The 16,558-nt window shown below is 55.2% G+C and overlaps 2 protein-coding genes across 5 annotated transcripts in view; both read right to left on the reverse strand.

The window, feature by feature from the left end:
* Window positions 1-126: 126 nt before the first annotated feature.
* HMOX2 (heme oxygenase 2) lies at window positions 127-9,441 on the reverse strand. 4 transcript variants are annotated; one of them, XM_035339464.1, is made up of 6 exons: window positions 9,381-9,441; window positions 5,101-5,211; window positions 3,210-3,327; window positions 2,042-2,533; window positions 987-1,107; window positions 127-903 (listed from the first exon to the last, which is right to left on the reverse strand). In XM_035339464.1, exons 2-6 carry the CDS (start codon window positions 5,181-5,183, stop codon window positions 779-781), a joined length of 939 nt encoding a protein of 312 aa, XP_035195355.1. In that variant the 5' UTR covers window positions 5,184-5,211; window positions 9,381-9,441; the 3' UTR covers window positions 127-778. The 4 variants fall into 4 exon arrangements, with proteins under 4 accessions (XP_035195355.1, XP_035195358.1, XP_035195359.1 ...); XM_035339467.1 differs by having other exon boundaries at window positions 9,323-9,388; XM_035339468.1 differs by lacking the exon at window positions 9,381-9,441 and adding an exon at window positions 8,758-8,780.
* A 256-nt stretch (window positions 9,442-9,697) lies between these two features.
* LOC118174248 (zinc finger protein 436-like) overlaps window positions 9,698-16,558 on the reverse strand; it is a 26,985-nt gene continuing 20,124 nt past the window's right edge. Inside the window, exon 2 of the mRNA XM_035339469.1 lies at window positions 9,698-11,532. Coding sequence (XP_035195360.1) covers window positions 10,331-11,338 — 1,008 coding nt within the window. The 5' untranslated portion in view covers window positions 11,339-11,532 and the 3' untranslated portion in view covers window positions 9,698-10,330. The remainder of the gene's footprint in view (window positions 11,533-16,558) is intronic.

Here is a 16,558-nt window from a genome sequence, read left to right on the forward strand (position 1 = left end):
GCCTCAGAGCAGGCGAGTCAAAAAAAGACAAGACCACTTCACTCCATCACCCCCCCCCCCATCCTACCCCCCCCCCCCCCCCCAGGCCTATATTCTCCCACACAGATGCCTCTGGCTTTCCCAAGCTACAGCATAGCAAGTTTTTATTCCAGTCAAGGCTTCAGCAAAGAACTGATGTTGCACAATATACATCTGACACCTTCATACCCCCCACCCCCCCCATTTGGTCCTGTCCCTTCACCCAGGGAGCTTCCACCCATGAGTTATGCTTGGTCCCTGGGACACTGCAACAAGCAGGACATTCCTTTGAGCTAACAGGCCCATGGCACAACCACCACAGCATGACAAGCATCAGTTTCTCAGGGTACAAAACTGAGTGCTCTTCACTAAAAGACTGATGACATATTCTTCGGTTGCAGCCCAGGGCAGGAAACAGAGACTGCTCCAGGGAAAGAGATGAAAAGCCAAGCATGTGTAGACTTTGTCACTACAGGACAAGACATCTCTAGCTTTAAAAGCTGCTCCAGCCTGAGTGGAGCAGCGCTGAACTGGAATCCTCACATCTTCTCACCAGACCAGTCCTGTACACTAGTTAGCTAAAGACATTATATTACTGTGCTTGCATTATTGGTGTGCAAAAAGTCTTGGACAGTCCCCCAGATTCCCCCCCCCCCCCCACTTACTTCCCTGCAGTCAACTCCGCCGATGGCAAGGGAACAGTTTGGAAAAGGACAGGGTGCGCCTTGCCACCACCAAGAGCCAGGTGGCAGCCTTGGCATCACATTAGGTACCACGCTGCAGCTCCTGCTGCCACAGCAACGCAAGCCGCAAGGATCAGCTGCACTAGGGGCTGCTTTGCCAAGGCCACGGCAGCATGGTAGGGACAGCCGGGTGCTGCCTTGCCTGCTAGAACACAGAAAGCATCGTTAGTGCTGCAAGTATTTCTCCACACTCATGCAGCTGCTCTCTCATTGCCCGCAACCTACCTAGTTTGTCTGCATAGTAAGGGCATTTGCGTAGGTCTCCTTTTCCATCGTGGACTGGAAGGCCTCCTTCTTGGGCTTCTTCTGTCAGTGACTTGCCGATCTTGTCCAGCTCATCAAATACCTGTATGTGGGCACAGCGAGCACACACAGTGAGCAGAGCCGGGCAGCTTTCACCCAGACCCACGGGATGATCTGGAGAACAAGCAGGAGCTGCTTCTGCCTCCCTCCACCCGGATCCCAGATGCAGCATTTGGTACTCATTTCAGAGTGCCTCGCAGGCAGATGCGTGGTGACGTCTGGGATGCGCCACAGCTCAGAAGGCGCAGCCCATACCAAAAGCTGTTAAATCCAGCAGTGAGACACAGCATCACCCTGCTGTTTGCCCTCCAGCCCGCCACAAGGCAAAAAGCTCTCCCTTCTCTGCTGCCAGAGCTTCTGCAAGGATTCAAACACAGAAGCCTACCATGTCCTGCCACACTTCTGGCCAGCTGAAGCCGCAGTGACCTGCTGTGGGCACAGATGAAAACCTGCATCCAGTAACTGAGACTATGCTCATCCCCCAGTGCAGCTCAGTCACATTTTATGACAGGCAAACGCTGAGGGAAGTAACAAGGGGCCACAAGCTTACAGACATATCTGGCCACTCAGCACCATGCAGCATCTCTGGATGAGTAAGGTGCAATGCACTCAAACTGATTGAGGCTGCCTCAAAGTGAGAGCTTTGCTCCCACTGGTGCTTCAAAGCCACACAGCCCGTGGCAATCTTATGACAAGTCATCTCAATTGGCTCCAGGGCTCAGCTTTGGTGCTGGTGTGTGGGAGGAATTCCTGCCTGATGCCAGCCATGTCTCCAGAAACAAGCAAAAGAGCTATTCAACCTAGAATCCCAACAGCAAAGGCAGAACCCCCCCCCACACCAGAGCCATACCATCTGGCCTCTGACCCAAACCACTATTCCCAGGTGAGCAGTGGACTGAATTAACCCAGGCCTAAAAGCTGGTCCAGAGCTGGAAGTAGCAGTACCTACATCTGTAGGGGCTCAAGGGATGTAGTACCTGCATGTTGAACCTGAAGGCTCTGTTGGCCTCTTCCACGATCCGTTCCTTACAGTTCTTGTCCAAGTCCAGTGCGTTCAGCCTTGCTCTGTACAACTGCTTGAACTGCTGCGCATTGGAAATGTTTTCAAACACATAGAACTGGATCCCTTCATCTGTACTGGGCAACTTCAGGGCCCTCTGGGCTACCTTCTTCAGCACCTGGCCACCTGAGAGGTCCCCCATGTAGCGTGTGTAAGCATGAGCCACTAGCAGCTCAGGCTCATGCTGCCCCACATGGTGGATTCTGTCCACATAGTGCTGCGTTGCCTCTGAGCACTGTATCTTGTCTTTCCAGTCTTCTCCATAGAAATATTTCATGTCTTTCATCAATGCTTCTTTCCGGTGAAGCTCTAGAGGGAAATACAGAGGAGCAAAGACTGGGTTGTCCTTATTGCGATCCATTTCCTCTTCCAGAGCAGAGTATGTGAAGTAAAGTGCCGCAGTAGCCAGCTACGGACAAAGCACAGTGGATGTGAGAGGCCATTCACTTGAGAGGCACGTGACACTTTGTGACTGCCCCATCCCTGCACAGAGTTGGGGTACAGGAGGAGAAAATACCTCGACACAAAGCCTGCCTGGAGAGCCCATACCAGGCATGTGTTGCTTGGAGAACCTTCCCTACCAGTGTTCCTAACAACACTGCCTACAGAGCAGGAGCTAAGAATTAGCCTTATGCTGCCAGCTGCATGCTCTGGGCCTCCTGTCACCTTGTTGGCAAGGCACAGGGACTAAGTTCACCCTGAAGGTACACCCAGCACCAACAGCCTCGTGCTACAGAATACTGAGTGTGCCAAGACCTTCAGGGTCAGACAGTGGTACTTGTACCCCAAATCCCACCCCTTCTGTTCAGAAGAAAAAGGAATTTGATCTGAAGTCAAAGATTTAGCTTTGACTAAGACAGATGAGCTTTGTCTCCAGAGGCTGAAATCAGTGCCATACACCCACCCAGACTTCACACTCCTGAGCAGCTCACACCACCGGTGGCTGTGTGGCAGCTGCACCTACCCCAAGCAGCCCACAGACGTGTGGCCAGATGCCCAGCACTTCCACCCAAGTTGTTCTGGAACTGCATCAGTCACTGGGTACACTAAAGAGCTCCTCTGCCAAGGAGCACAGCTGCACTCACCTTGAAGAGCTCCTTCTTGATCCGTCCTTTCAGGAAGTCTTTGACAAACTGAGTGTTCTCCGCACGGTCATGGGATTCCTTAGTCCCATCCTTCAGCAACTCTGAAAGGTCGGTGGGGCTGCAGGCAAGCAGGGAGAGCTCCTTTCACCCCACCTCCAGGTACAGCAAGCAGCTTGTCCCTGCTGCGTTTGGAGGGAGCCTCCACCCCCCGCCAGCCCAGGGCAGCTGTCCTGGGGGTCCCTCAACCCACCCCAGGCTGCAACTGGCAACACCTGGAGGAGGTGACAGGAGCAGCAGCCAGGCTCCCACAAGCCAGCCAGACTTGCCAGCGCGAGAGGCCTGATCCTTACCAGAGGCTCAGAGCCAGGATGCAATTGCCAAGAATCCCCAGGTGCCTGCACTGTTACTTTTGCTTCTCACCCATGTGAGCCCCAGCAACATTAAAAAATGAGACCTTGAGTGTATCAAGGGCAACTACCAGGGCAGGCTAAAGAGCCCAGGAGCCTCAGTAGTATCCCTCCTTGGTCTCTGCAGATGAACAGGCAGGACCTTAGCTTTTCTAACTGGGGCATCGATGGTATTATATTTATATAATTGGTGGTATTATATTATCTTCTTGTTAAAAAAGAAATGAGAGCCCAGCAACAAAACAGGGCAGGAACATCCTTAAAAAGCCTACTTATCCTGAATCACACTGGTTTTGCAGGTTTTCACAAGCTCTCCTCCTAGAAATGTATCGTCTTAAACAACAGGCACTGCACTACCTGAAGGTCGGTACAGTTCTCAACACCTATGCTCACAAAATCATGCCGCAGTGCATCTTGAACACGCTCTCCGTAGCAAAGCAGTCATACAAACTGTGTACATCAGCTGCAAGAGAGACTGGGAACACTCCATACTCATGCATCCAACAGGCTAGAGAAGGCCGGGACACAACAGGAGCGCCTGGAAGCATAACAGGCTCAGTTTCATGACAAGTCAGTCCGAGAGAAGCAACCCCGTCCATTCAGGTATCCTGGGAGCCTCCCTACTCACCCTTCTCATCTATATACCTGAAGTTTTTGCTTTTAAAACACGATTCATGGAGTGCATTGAGTGCAACTGCATCACGTCTACTAGCAGGCAGCTACTGACTGTACAGAGGGACAAGCAAACAGCTCCGTGTACCGTTGAATGAAGTAACATACATGGATGTTCTGCAGAACATCACCTTACAGAAGCAGCCCCAACCTCGGTAGGATAAGGGCAATGACTTATTGTAGGGCAGCCTCAGTCCCAGCTGGACTTGTTTCCAGCTCAGCTTTCTCAGGCTGCTCCGCATCCACTTTTCAGAGCAATCCTGTAGATACTGAAACAGCTGGAGAAGAGCAGAACTGAGTAAGAAGGGTGACACCGTGCCTGCATTTGTCTTTTTAAACTAACCTCCAGGAACAGACCCTTGCCTAGACCAGTGGGTGTTCTGCAAAGACAAGGGATGCAGCTCACTGGAGCAGAGTTCACCTCTAGAGTCATCTTTCAAAATAAGAAGCTGCTATCACATGAGGCTGTCCAGCAAGCCATGAAAGGCCAGTTCACCTTGGCGAGGAAGACACAAACAAGACTGCTAAATGGCCAAAGCACTTCTGAAGTTTGAGTTTGACAGTAAAGCCTAAAAAAAAAACACCTTGCTTGTTGACAGCCCTAGCCAGGTCATTCCTTCCCATGCCTTCCACCCTTTCAGTACACTGCTGATTAAACAGAATTTACTGCACATGCATTTGATTAATCACCTATTCTAGTCCCCCACCCCCTTTCAGATGTGGAAAAATATCACCCCTTTACCTGGGAGCTCTCCCACCTTGCCCAAGACCACATCTGTGCCACATTGCAAGACAGGGCCAGCACTACTCACCTGACGTTGTCATCTTCCATTTCCTCGTAGCGTAAGCTTTCCCCTTCGTCTCCCCCTTCTGAGCTCTCCACAAGGGACGGCATTGCTGGTCTGTGGTGGGGATTAGGCACTCTGAAAGGCAAAGTCAGAGCAGGCTGTTAGAGGGAAGCTGCCTTAATGGAAGGATGGGTAGGAAATGACAAGCAGCCCAGCAGGGAGCCCTGCAGCTGCACCACCACACAGGGCAGCAAGGAGCAGCCACCAGCCCTTTGCACTGCACACCAGGACACTTTCAAGAGAACAGCGCTGCTCATTCAGTTCAGCTCCTCCAAACCTCAACGCTAACACCCAGCCGACAAAACCTTATTGTCAGAGGAGCCCCGCGACACAGAGAGCAGCCTGCATCAGGTGCCACGCTTCAGGGTGGCTGCTGGCTGAAGGCTACCCGAGACCTCCACGTTAGCAACCTGTACTGAACTCGTGAGCAAGCCGCTTTCCACTGCTGCCACCAAACATCTCATCCAAGGCTGGAGTTGGAGCGGGGTTATTGGATGGGGAAGCACCTCTCCTCTGGGTCAGCTGTCTGGCAGTTTGGAAGATGAGCAACCACCTCAGCTGCCCGGCAGGGCGGAAGCACTAAGTCAGGCTCTGATGCCCCACAGCTCCTGGAAGAAACAAAAGCCTACCTGCAAGGGCATATGAACCAAAAGCAGGGGCAGACCCCACTGCTCTGCCTTCCCCAGGCTGTTCTCCACAAAGCATCAGAGCTACTATTGAGCAGAGCGAGCTGCTGGCAGTGTTCCTGCTACTCAGACACTCCTCTCGCATCGAACAGGGTTTACTCCAAACCTCAGAAGCAACTGCAATCTCTCCCTGCTTTTGAGAAAGGAAAAGCCTCCGCAGACGCAGCAGGCTGCACGAGAAGCACCCAGAAGCAGCAGCAGGTGGCTACCTGGCTTAGCCCAGCTGAACGCCCTGGCTACACCACAAATCCAGCCACCTCATTTATAAAATGGAGCTGTAATCAGTGCTGTGCTGATTACACCACCGAGTTCCAGGCAGCCTTGCCAGATGAGCCACGCACTAAGCTCCCTGCTGACTCCCCAGGAAGCCCTGGCTGCTTACAAGGGACCCCTCCTGCTCTCCCAGCCTGGCTCCCACCTCCCTGTGCAGGCTGCACCCGTGGGCTCACCACTCAGCCCGCGTCTGGAGGCCAGGGGAAGAGACGAGCAGATCGACATCTGCAGGCATGCCAAGCAAGTCTGCACAGAGCCAGAACAGGGAGATCGCCTGGTGGCTCCAAGCTAGCAAAAACGCTAACACAAGGAGTGCTAGTTATAAATTAACTGCCCCAGCCTCCAGCCCTTGGGTTACAGCTACCCTTACGGCCCTGCAGAGCAGCAGGGGCTGGGTCTGAGCTCATCCCCAGGTGTGGAGGAGCAGGGCACTGCCCCAGCTCAGGGACACACCATCAGGGCAAAGCTTTTACCCATGCTGGGGCACTCCTTGTGCTCACTGCCACAGGGCCTGCCCTGGGTGGGAGCACAGAGCAGCACCCAACGGGTCCAAACCAGGCTGCTTTGGGACAGCAGCCAGCCCCACGCAGCAGCGAGAGCCTTGGAGGTGTTCTGAGCACAGCCTCAGCGGGACACGAGGGGATGCTCGCAGTGCTGCAGGTTGCCCCTGCCCAGGCTCAGACACAAGCCTGCCACGGGCACGAGTGGGAACAGGCTGCCCGCACAGCGAGCCAGCCAGCTCCCTGCCAACAGAGGGGAACTCTTTATGGCAGCCTGGCTTTCTGCTCAGCTGACTTCAGGCCTGGCACTGCCCAAGAAATGCAGATTCCAAACCTGAGCCAGAGGAACTGGTTCTGATTTGTCTCATCCCTCCCAGGAGCTGCAGCCCCGAGGCAGGGCGTGCTGTGCTGCCTTCCCAGCCCCGGATACAAAGCAGCAGGCACCAGGAGCCACGAAGGGCGCTTCAGCACCGCTCATCCCTTGGAGGAGGTACAAAGGCAGAAGGAGAACCCAACCCAAAGGAACGCACAGACCAAACTCCAGAAATTCGAGGGCAGCAATGGTCAGAGGCTCCCAGTGGCCAGACATACACTGCACAGCTCCTGAGCTCATCTTTGACCAAGGCAAGCCCCGCACCCCTAAGCACACTTTGTTTAGAAGGACTCGCCAACACCAGCACTTTGCTCGCCAGGCCTCGCAGAGAGCATCTGAGGGGGCTCAGAGGCACTTGCCCAGAGCTGTCACCAGTGTTGCAGAAGCACAACTGCTCAGCACGGTGAGCCGTTGTTCAGGTAGCACTGCCCCCCTCAGAAGGCATTAGCACACAAGAAGTCATTTAAGGACCTTGGCACGCTCTCAGACCCACATCTTGCATGCCGTTTTTGTTAAAGCTCGGTTTGACGTGCTCACCTCCACAGCAAAACGTAGGGCAGGGACACCAGTCCCTTCAGCACGAGGTGAGGACAGCACACGTACAGGAAAACAAGGAAGCTTAGATCTTCCTGATACAGGCTCTAGCACAGACAGCTCCCTGATGAGCCACAAACTCAAGAGACAAGTCAGCACCAATCAAAACCCCATCCTCTTCCATATTAGGATTCTGAAGAGAACTTGGAGGAGGGGAAAATCAAAGCATTATAAGCCATCTCACCACAGACTGCTGTTTTTACTCAAAAACAAGCAGCTGAAATCCTGTGACATGGTCACTGGTCAGGGCACCGGCTTCTTGGGCCCTCTCCTTCAAAGGAGGCAGTGTCCTACACGCCGAGGGGGAGGTTTGGGGAGCTGCCTGCCTCCACTTCAGAGGCCAGAACACGGCTTCATTTGCTGGGAGCAGCTCTGTGCTCATCCAGCCCCTGGCTGATGTTCAGGGTAAACACATACCTCCCCAGCACCCTGCTTGGGAGAAGTCCAACGGCCACGAGACCTGAGGAGGCAGGACAGGAGAAGTGGAAAGAAGTTTTGGTACAGGACAACTCAGCACTCCAAGCATTTATTTTCCAGTAATAGTGCTAAAGCCCTCCTAGAAAATATCCCCATCTCATCTAGCCAGCACTTGCTTTTCCCCTACAGACATCTGCACGGCGAGCTTCACACTCGAGGTGCGCAGCCGTTGTTCTCAGCATAGGACAATGCCTAACCCCGGGATGACCCTGCCCTTTGAAGGAAGTCAAGAGACAGCACTGCAGCAGGGAACTGAGACTGGAAGTCCTGGCTTTGCTCAGGCCCTCTCGGAAGTTCAGTAATTCACAGAACACCCTCTCAGTACAGAGTTCACAGCTGCTGTTCAACTAGCATGTGACTTGAGGGTGCTTCCCCAAATGCACACAGCTCGCATCCCTGCGGTGAGGATCAGCACAGCACGGCTGGACACCCAAGCGTCTCAAAGGTGAGACAAATCCCGCAACTCGAGGCCTAGCAGCTTGAAGCCATCACCAAGGTAACCTGGCAATTACATCGGAAGAGCTTCTCAACGCCTTCTCCCTCTGGGGAGGTACTTGGCTGGTGGGAATGGAGACCCACAGCATAAGTCACCGTGTTTCCTGACCCCACCTGAGCTTCAGACTCCACCTGGACCACAGCCAGCACCTCAAGCCTCAGGCACTCCCAGCGGTGCCCGAGCAAACACGACTTGTGCCCCCCTCCAGCTGCAGTCCAGCACCTCAGCGAGCTTGTCGTGGAGGGAAGCTCCCGGTGAGCTCACAGGCCGCTTCGCTTGCCCAGGTGGGCGCCTCAGCGAGCAGCCCTCGCAGCAGGCGGCCCGTCAGCGCTTCACCTTCTCGTGTGGGCCAGGGGAGCAGCGCAGGGAGCAGCTCGGTCAGCCGGGGGGAGGCAGGGCGCGGTGGGACAAGCACCCGGGTACCGAGTACCGGCCCTACCGGCACACAGCTGGACGTGCCGGAACCCCCGGCAGGCCGGGACCGGGCCGTTACGGCCCCACGCGGAACGCAGCCGAGCACGGGCACCGGGAGACCGGATCACGGCGGCTGCTCCGCCCCACGGGGAGCAGCAGGAGGCCCCGAGGCCTCGGCCCTCCCAGCCCCGCTGCGGACCGGGCCAGCCCCAGCCGGCCGTGCTCCGGAACGGCCCCGGGACGTGACGGGAGCCCGGCGGGGCCGAGCCAGAGCGCCTCGGCCTGGCGGCGGAGGGCCCCGGGCCCGGCACCGGCGGCGGGGCCCGGCACCGGCGGCGAGTCCCGGCCGGACCCCCCCAGCCCCCGCCGTTACCTCAGGGGCGGCCCCGGCCCCGCCGCGTTGCCATGGGGACGGCGCCGCGCACGCGCACCACTCACCGCCCGCCGCCTCCACTCTCGCGCTGCCCCGCGGCGCTGACGCGAGGCGCGGCCCGGCCGCCCGGCATTTATGCGCGGGACGGCGGCGGCGCGACCAATCACCGGCCTCTGACGGCGAGCGCGGGGCCACCAATTGGAGGAGGCGGCCGTCACGGCACAAACTACGGGCTCTCGGGCCCGCCCCCGTCGTGGCCGGCGCAGCAGGCCCCTCCCCGGCCGCGCAGGCGCAGTGGGGGCTCCCGGTGGGCGGGCAGCCCGCGGCCGTGAGGCGGCGCTGGGCGAGGCGGCGGGAGGGACACGGGGGCAGCGGCGCTGTGCTGAAGGCTTTATTGGCGAGCTGTGGCAACGACCGCCCCGCGCTAACGTACAGTTTAATCTCCGCGTTTCTTAGAAGGCACACCGCGCGTTACCAAACCCAACGTCTCCCCGCCGCCAGCCCCGGGGCCCCTCAGCACCGGGAGGGGGCTCGGGAAGCTCCCCCGGCACAGCCCAGGGCCTGGAGGACATCGTTCAGGGCCACCGGACAGAGCGGTGGCAGGGAGGGAACGCAGGAGCTTCTGTGTACCCTGTCAGAGCTTTGCAGGCTCTCAGCTGGTCCGTTCACTTCCCTCCATAAGTTCTCCAAAGGCAAGATATTTCCCTTCCGCTGAAACGCCACTGAGAACATTCCACGCTGTTCAAACCACTTCCCTCCTGTCTCACCTCAGCGCTATCCCTCTGAACGCCACCTCCTTCCCCCACTGCATCACAGCTCCAGTTCAGCTCTTTGCGCCCACTCTCCCTTTCTTCCACCTCTACTTTTTAGGATCTCCTGCTCTCCTTCCCATTCTCCTAACAAGAAATTGCTTTCACTCTCCACAAGCGGGGCAAGCAATAGAGTGAAGGGAGAGCGACGCTGGGCTTTGCTCCCCAGGGATGTCACAGACCTAACTGCACCCTGCTCTCACCCCTCCTGGGGCTCCCCTGCCCTGTGGATCTGCTGGTGCCGGAGGAGCGCAGAGCTCACGGTGAAGCCCTTCCCGCAGTCAGCACAGGCATAGGGCCGCTCCCCAGTGTGGGTGCGCCGGTGCTGGATGAGGTGGGCACTCTGCCGAAAGCTGTCCCCGCAGTCCGTGCAGGCATAGGGCCTCTCTCCTGTGTGGACCCTGTGGTGGCGGAGCAGGGCTGATCTCCACAGGAAGCTCTTCCCGCACTCGGTGCACTCGAACGGGCGCTCCCCAGTGTGGAAGCGGCGGTGCTGGATGAGGTGGGAGCTCACCGTGAAGCTCTTCCCGCACTCGGCACACCCGTAGGGGCGCTCGCCCAGGTGGAACCGCCGGTGCTGGATGAGGGCGGAACTCACCGTGAAGCTCTTCCCGCACTCGGAGCACTCGTAGGGCTTCTCCCCAGTGTGGACGCGCTGGTGCTTCATCAGCTCGGAGCTCTGGCTGAAGCTCTTCCCGCACTCGGCGCACTCGTAGGGCTTCTCCCCAGTGTGGACCCGCTGGTGTCGCGTCAGGGCTGAGCTCACGCTGAAGCTCTTCCCGCAGTCACTGCACTTGTAGGGTTTCTCCCCGGTGTGCACTCGCTGGTGCTGGACGAGCTGCGAGTTCCCAGAGAAGCTCTTCCCGCACTCGGCACACTTGTAGGGCTTCTCCCCGGTGTGGGTTATCTGGTGCCGGATCAGCTTGGAGCTCATGCTGAAGCTCTTCCCACACTCGGTGCACTCGTAGGGCCTCTCCCCGGTGTGGATCCTCTGGTGCTGGATGAGGTGCGATCGCTGCCGAAAGCTCTCCCCGCAGTCGGAGCAGGTGAAGGGTTTCTCTCCAGTGTGGATTCTCCGATGCTGGACGAGGTTGGAGCTCACCCGGAAGCTCTTCCCACAGTCCCCACATATCGTCAGTCTCCCCACAGCAGGATTTCTCTGCTGGATGATATCTGGCAGCCTCCTGAAACTTTTTCCACGCAGCATCGCTCGGCTTTGACTCCTCCCCAGGGGAGGTCTCTGAACCCTTTCTGACCTGTGGGGGGGAACTGGGTCCCGTGCAATGCGCTGGGAACTCTTCTCCTTGGATAGTCCTGACACCAAGCCCTCGGGCTTCCCTGGCCCAGGAATGCCCTGGTGGGGATTCTTCTCTTTCTTGCTCACAATCCCTTCCTCAGCTGCAAAAAAAAACGAGAATCAAGAGTCAAAGGCAAGAAAGGAAGCTTTGGACAGGGGAAATCAAAAGGGGACAAATTCTAAAAATTCAGCAGATTGACTTGAACGTTAAAAATTTCTGATATTTCCCTCCAACCTACTGGGAGGATTTTGCAGTGCTCACAGGAACAAGCCCTGAAAATAGCCCTGTGTGCTCTGCAGTAACTTGACTCTACTGCAATTATATGCACATCACAGGTAAAGGTTTAGTGCTCAAATGGAAGAAGATTGCTGCTATTCTGGGATATTGTATCTGAAAACGCTATTAGAAGTTGAACTGGATTCAGAGAAGGGTCACAAAGAACTACCTTGTTCAGCAGAACGTTTTCATTACAAAGGATGCAATCTCTGCTCCTGTGCTGCTGGCAATGCAGAGAGAGCGAATGCACGAAGACGACATTGGCCCTAAGGCCTGAGACGTGCCCATCGCCTGGAGCGTGGCTTATGCCAATCTCGCAGCAGCGGCCAAGTAACTCTCTGTTTCCAACAGCGCCGAACAAATCCACTGTTGGCGGAACACAGTCTGAGCACATCGAAGATCCAGCACTGTTGATTCCAGATTGTGAACTGAGGAAATCTGACAAACATGGAAGACGAAGGTAGTGCGAGTCAGAGAAGTAACGCTAGCTGAAGTTATGAACGCCTTCTGGGACACGGGCAAAAACCGGCCCTATGGCTCACACTGAAGTGTTGATGATATCGACCCATGCTACGCAGACCCAGGTCACTTGAAAGCCTTTTGAGGACAAGGTGCTCGCAATGATTTCTAGGGCATTTACAGAGAGCAGTGGCTCCTTCCACTGCTGAAATCTGGTTTGATGAGCCCCTTCACAGGTTCAAGAGCCTGTAACCCCCACTGCGCTGTGTCCTTGCTGACAGCACAGGAACAGCTCTTAGCAGGCTTCTACACTCAATGGGCAAGGCAGGCGCAGTGAGGCACGCACCCTTCTGCTGGCAGGGGAGGGTAAACGGGCATCGGAGGGAAGTACGTGGCATGTCGAAATGGCAACACCTATCTGAAGAGAGCTGTCACGTCCGAATTTAAGACAGGTTAATCAGGCACACAGATTTCCATGGCATCTCTTTACATGGACTTCCAGAGAAAAGGGCTGTCTTGCTGTTGACCCGAAACATGGAATAGGCTCAAGTCTAAAGCCACAGACATGGAGACCTCCAGATTTTTTTCTCCCCCAAAGTGACACAGATTTGACTGCTGCTTTCTGACTCTGTGAAAACTCTTGTGAAATAAACTGGTAACATATCGGTCCTGTGGGATAGACGTACAAACCACAGGCGCTTCCTGCGGTCTGGTAGCGCTGTGATAAGGAACTGCATGCCTTGGAAGGCGAGAGCCACTACGGAACCATAAGTATGCAATAAAGGAAGGACTTCGAGCCTACAATTTCTTACCAGACCAATATATACACATATTTAATCTTCCTCTTTGTAGTCGGTGCAAGAAAGCATCGCAATATGGCTTCACAGCAAACTCCTGAGGTTTCACAGCAAACTCCAATTTGGCATGACAGTTCATCCAGTTTTTCCCTCAAACTTTTCATTATAATCATCCTTTGAGGGAAACAGAACTGGAATTTTGCTCTTCACCACGAAGGTATTGCCATTTGCCTGCAGTTACATCCATCCAGGCCTGGAGGACACAGGTTAAGATGACATTTCTGGCAGGCCAGCATGAAGCTCTTGTCCTGCACCTCAGACTTACTGAGTAGATGATGGGGTTAGTGAAGTTGCTGTGCTGCTGTTGTGGCAAAGAGAGATACTCTTCACCTACCCTAAATCTGGGACTTACACAGAATTTTGTTTCTTTACACAGAACTTGAAGAAGTCTTCAAAGCACACAAGAATCAAGTCTTTTTTATGGTGTTCTGTACTTTTTGGGGAAATTCAGAAATTTTAAGCTTCGTATTACATTGTTTACTGTCATGGTTCCAGCTCTCCACTATGAAACTTCTACAACCATTTTTGTTACTTCTGACCTACCAGAAATCTTAATTGGTATCCAGGAAAAGTTGTCTGTGAAGGGTTTAATTGAAATCATGGTGACTGTAGCTTTCTGGAAGTATTTTAAGTGGTAGAGTGTGCTGGGGAGGTGTCACCGTATGCTTATTCCCTTCCCTGGCATCTACTTCTGGCCAGTCCTGAACTCCCTGAGACATGGCTGAGGCGTACAGACCTTTGGTCCAACTCAGCAGCACTGCTCACATGGCCTCCCAACACCGCTGGACTCTTTTAACTGTTGTACCTCACTTCCAGGACTGGAAGGTGGCTGATGTGATGCCAGAGAGAAGGCTCGAGGGGAGGTGCAGGGACCAGGAAGCTCAACAGACATTCCAAGCAAATGAACAGAAACTGGAATATAAGAATTACTGAAAGATGATCAAAGAGGGCATACTGGGGAAGAGCTGGCATGGCTTTTGGAAAAAGTAGTCTCGTCTCACAAACAACTTAGAGTTCTTCAGAGACAACACCAGTGTTAGCAAAAGGGAGATCAGGCGTCCAAAAACATTCCTGAACGACATCTTTGCTTCACCAAAACTGATGAAGAAACTAAATTGCCATGGAAAGAGTGACCCAAAAGAAGGTACTAATGGAGCAAAGGGGGACGTGAAGACATCTGCTGATCAATCTGTGTTATCCAGGGTTAAGGAAACAAAGGATGACTGTAAAGATCAGCTGTGGCAGAGCCTTGTGACAATGACCAATTAGGTGGCAGGGGAACAACAGGGGACATTCACTGCAGGTAAGCAAAGAACTGCAGGGGAGGAAAGCCTCTATACCTTGCACTTATATGAGGATGAGTCTAGGGTGTTCTCGGTATCATTCAGGAACAGCATCTTGGCACTAGAACACACTGATGAAAACCACAGCTGCTGGGCATGCAAAACAGCTAACCAAGTATTAGCAACTGTTGGGAAAAGAATAGAGGGGAAAAAGAGTGTCACTCTTCCCTGCCTCTCTGAATCTGCATTAAGTCCACAGCCTGATTACATGCAAGGGGGAGGATGGATCCCTCATCTTACAGAAGCTCTAATAGCACTGAGAAAAATACATTGAAAAATGAATGATCAAAGGCATGGAACAGCTTCTGTACTGGAGATGACTCATCTGTCCGTTCTGATGCAAAATCTACAGTGGATAGGGGATATAACACGTCTGTAAAAGCACAAGTGGCCTGCGGAGTGGGTAGGGATCCATTCTGCACCATTTGCTCTGAAAAAAAGAGTTACGGACATCAAACCAACTACTAGAAGGCGGCTTCAAAGCAAACCAGTAGCTAACTACGCTGTGGAATTCCTTCCTGTAAGCTGCCATGGATGCTAAAAGTGCAACTAAATTCAGAAGGGAAGAAAACACAAAGCGGGCTATGAGATACCGAGCTTGTGAAGACACAGACTGCTGAGGCCTGGGAAGGCACACGGACACAGCACTGCCTGTTCGTGCTGTCTGCTCTCGCCTGTGTCCAGTGACAGCCGTTGTCGGCGCAGACAGCGCTGGACAGACCCCGGTGTGACCCAGCACGAGCACTGCTGCACGTTCTGCCCGGATCCGGGGCTGCCAGAGCCGTTTTCCCCGGCGGCAGGCTCGCAGACGGCCGCCCCGGCCCCTTACCTGGACGGGCGCCGCTCAGAGCCGCGTCCTCCCGGTCCGCGTGGGAGATCATGGCCGGCTCCGCTCCGGGGGGTCCCGCTCGGGGAGAAGACGGGGGAGCTCAGCCTGCCTCTGCCTCTTAGCGGGGCGCTCCGACGGGGGAGGGGGCCGCAACACCGCCACAACCCCCCGAGGAGCCCCCCACGGGCAGCCCCAGCTCCGCCGCCCCCCCCCCCCCCGGCCCCGCCGTGCGCGGGTAACACGTGATGGCGGCGGGCAGCGGCGGGCGGCGCCTTCGCCTCTGAGGGAGGCGGAAAATGGCGGCGGCCCGCGGCCCGCCGGAGGCCCGGTGCCGGCTGCCGGCGGGGGGAGGCGGCCGCTGAAGCCGGCTCCTGGCAGCGCGGAGGAAGCCCCCCGGGCTGTGCCGGGCCCCGGTGGGCGTTCGCCTCCTCCTTGCCCCCCCCCCGGTGAGCTGCGATGTAAGGAGAATGCCGAGCAGAATGGGTGGTGGGGACAGCACCGGAACGCACAGCTCGGTGTCAGATAAACTGCACGGCCCGCTTCTGTTACAACATGGCTCTACAATGTTAGTCGGGGTGCTGGTTTCCCTGACTTTTAGCTGTAACAATGCATTTTATAAGATCTTTTTAAAAAACTTCAGGCATTGCCCAACAAGGAACCTACTTTTGTTCATTACTTAAATAGCGTGGATACCTGCCTTAGTCAGGTAATGACCCAGAAAGCTCAAATGAGAGAAGATTACTGTTACAGAGAGCTTCGCCCTGCTGACGTGCCCCAGTGGGGCATGGCCAGGCCTCCCTCAGCACCCCGTGGGCAGGGTGCAGCGCGGCTGCACGGGCAATCCACCGCAGCCCCCAGGAACCCACCAGCTCGGAGCTACCGAGGGCTCCACAAGCAGAAAGCTGCTGGCAAACAACAGCTCCTCAAAGTCTGACCTGAGCTTACCGGTAAGAAGTGTCAGGCACAGGAGATGCTAGAGAGTCTAGCACAACTGCTCCAGAGGTGCCAACCAGCCACAGAAGCAACAAAGAAAGCAAATTAATGACTGCAGGCTGATGGTAGGTCGCTGGCTGTCCAAAAGCAAGTACGCAGCCCTGGCTAGGTACTGCATAGGAGATGGGAAAGATGCATGTTGGGTCAGCCCTGCTATTTTTGTGAGACACTGACTGGCTATGGACACACAAGCAAGCTCCATCTTCTTTCTTGCTCATCTCCAGAAGGGGATAAGACATTGGCAAGTCGGATTTTTACCTCTCTGACCGGCATTTCTCCAGAAGTCTAATGTGCTTTACCTGCACAGGGGCCACTTGGCAACTCCTCTTCAGAGCCCTTGAGATTGGTGACCAGCTGCCCATCCTCTTGTTC

Source organism: Oxyura jamaicensis, chromosome 14 (assembly GCF_011077185.1).
Source record: "Oxyura jamaicensis isolate SHBP4307 breed ruddy duck chromosome 14, BPBGC_Ojam_1.0, whole genome shotgun sequence".
In the NCBI taxonomy this organism is placed as follows: Eukaryota; Metazoa; Chordata; class Aves; order Anseriformes; family Anatidae; genus Oxyura; species Oxyura jamaicensis.

Bases quoted from the DNA above. Each gene is read 5' to 3' on its own strand.
- HMOX2 (XM_035339464.1), bottom strand. From the start codon at position 5,183: ATGCCGTCCCTTGTGGAGAGCTCAGAAGGGGGAGACGAAGGGGAAAGC. The intron at 2,534-3,209 runs GTGAGTGCAGCT...CTTTGTCCGTAG, and splicing joins TCAAGAAGGAGCTCTTCAAG to CTGGCTACTGCGGCACTTTA. The intron at 1,108-2,041 runs GTACTACATCCC...GCCCACATACAG, and splicing joins CCTTCAGGTTCAACATGCAG to GTATTTGATGAGCTGGACAA.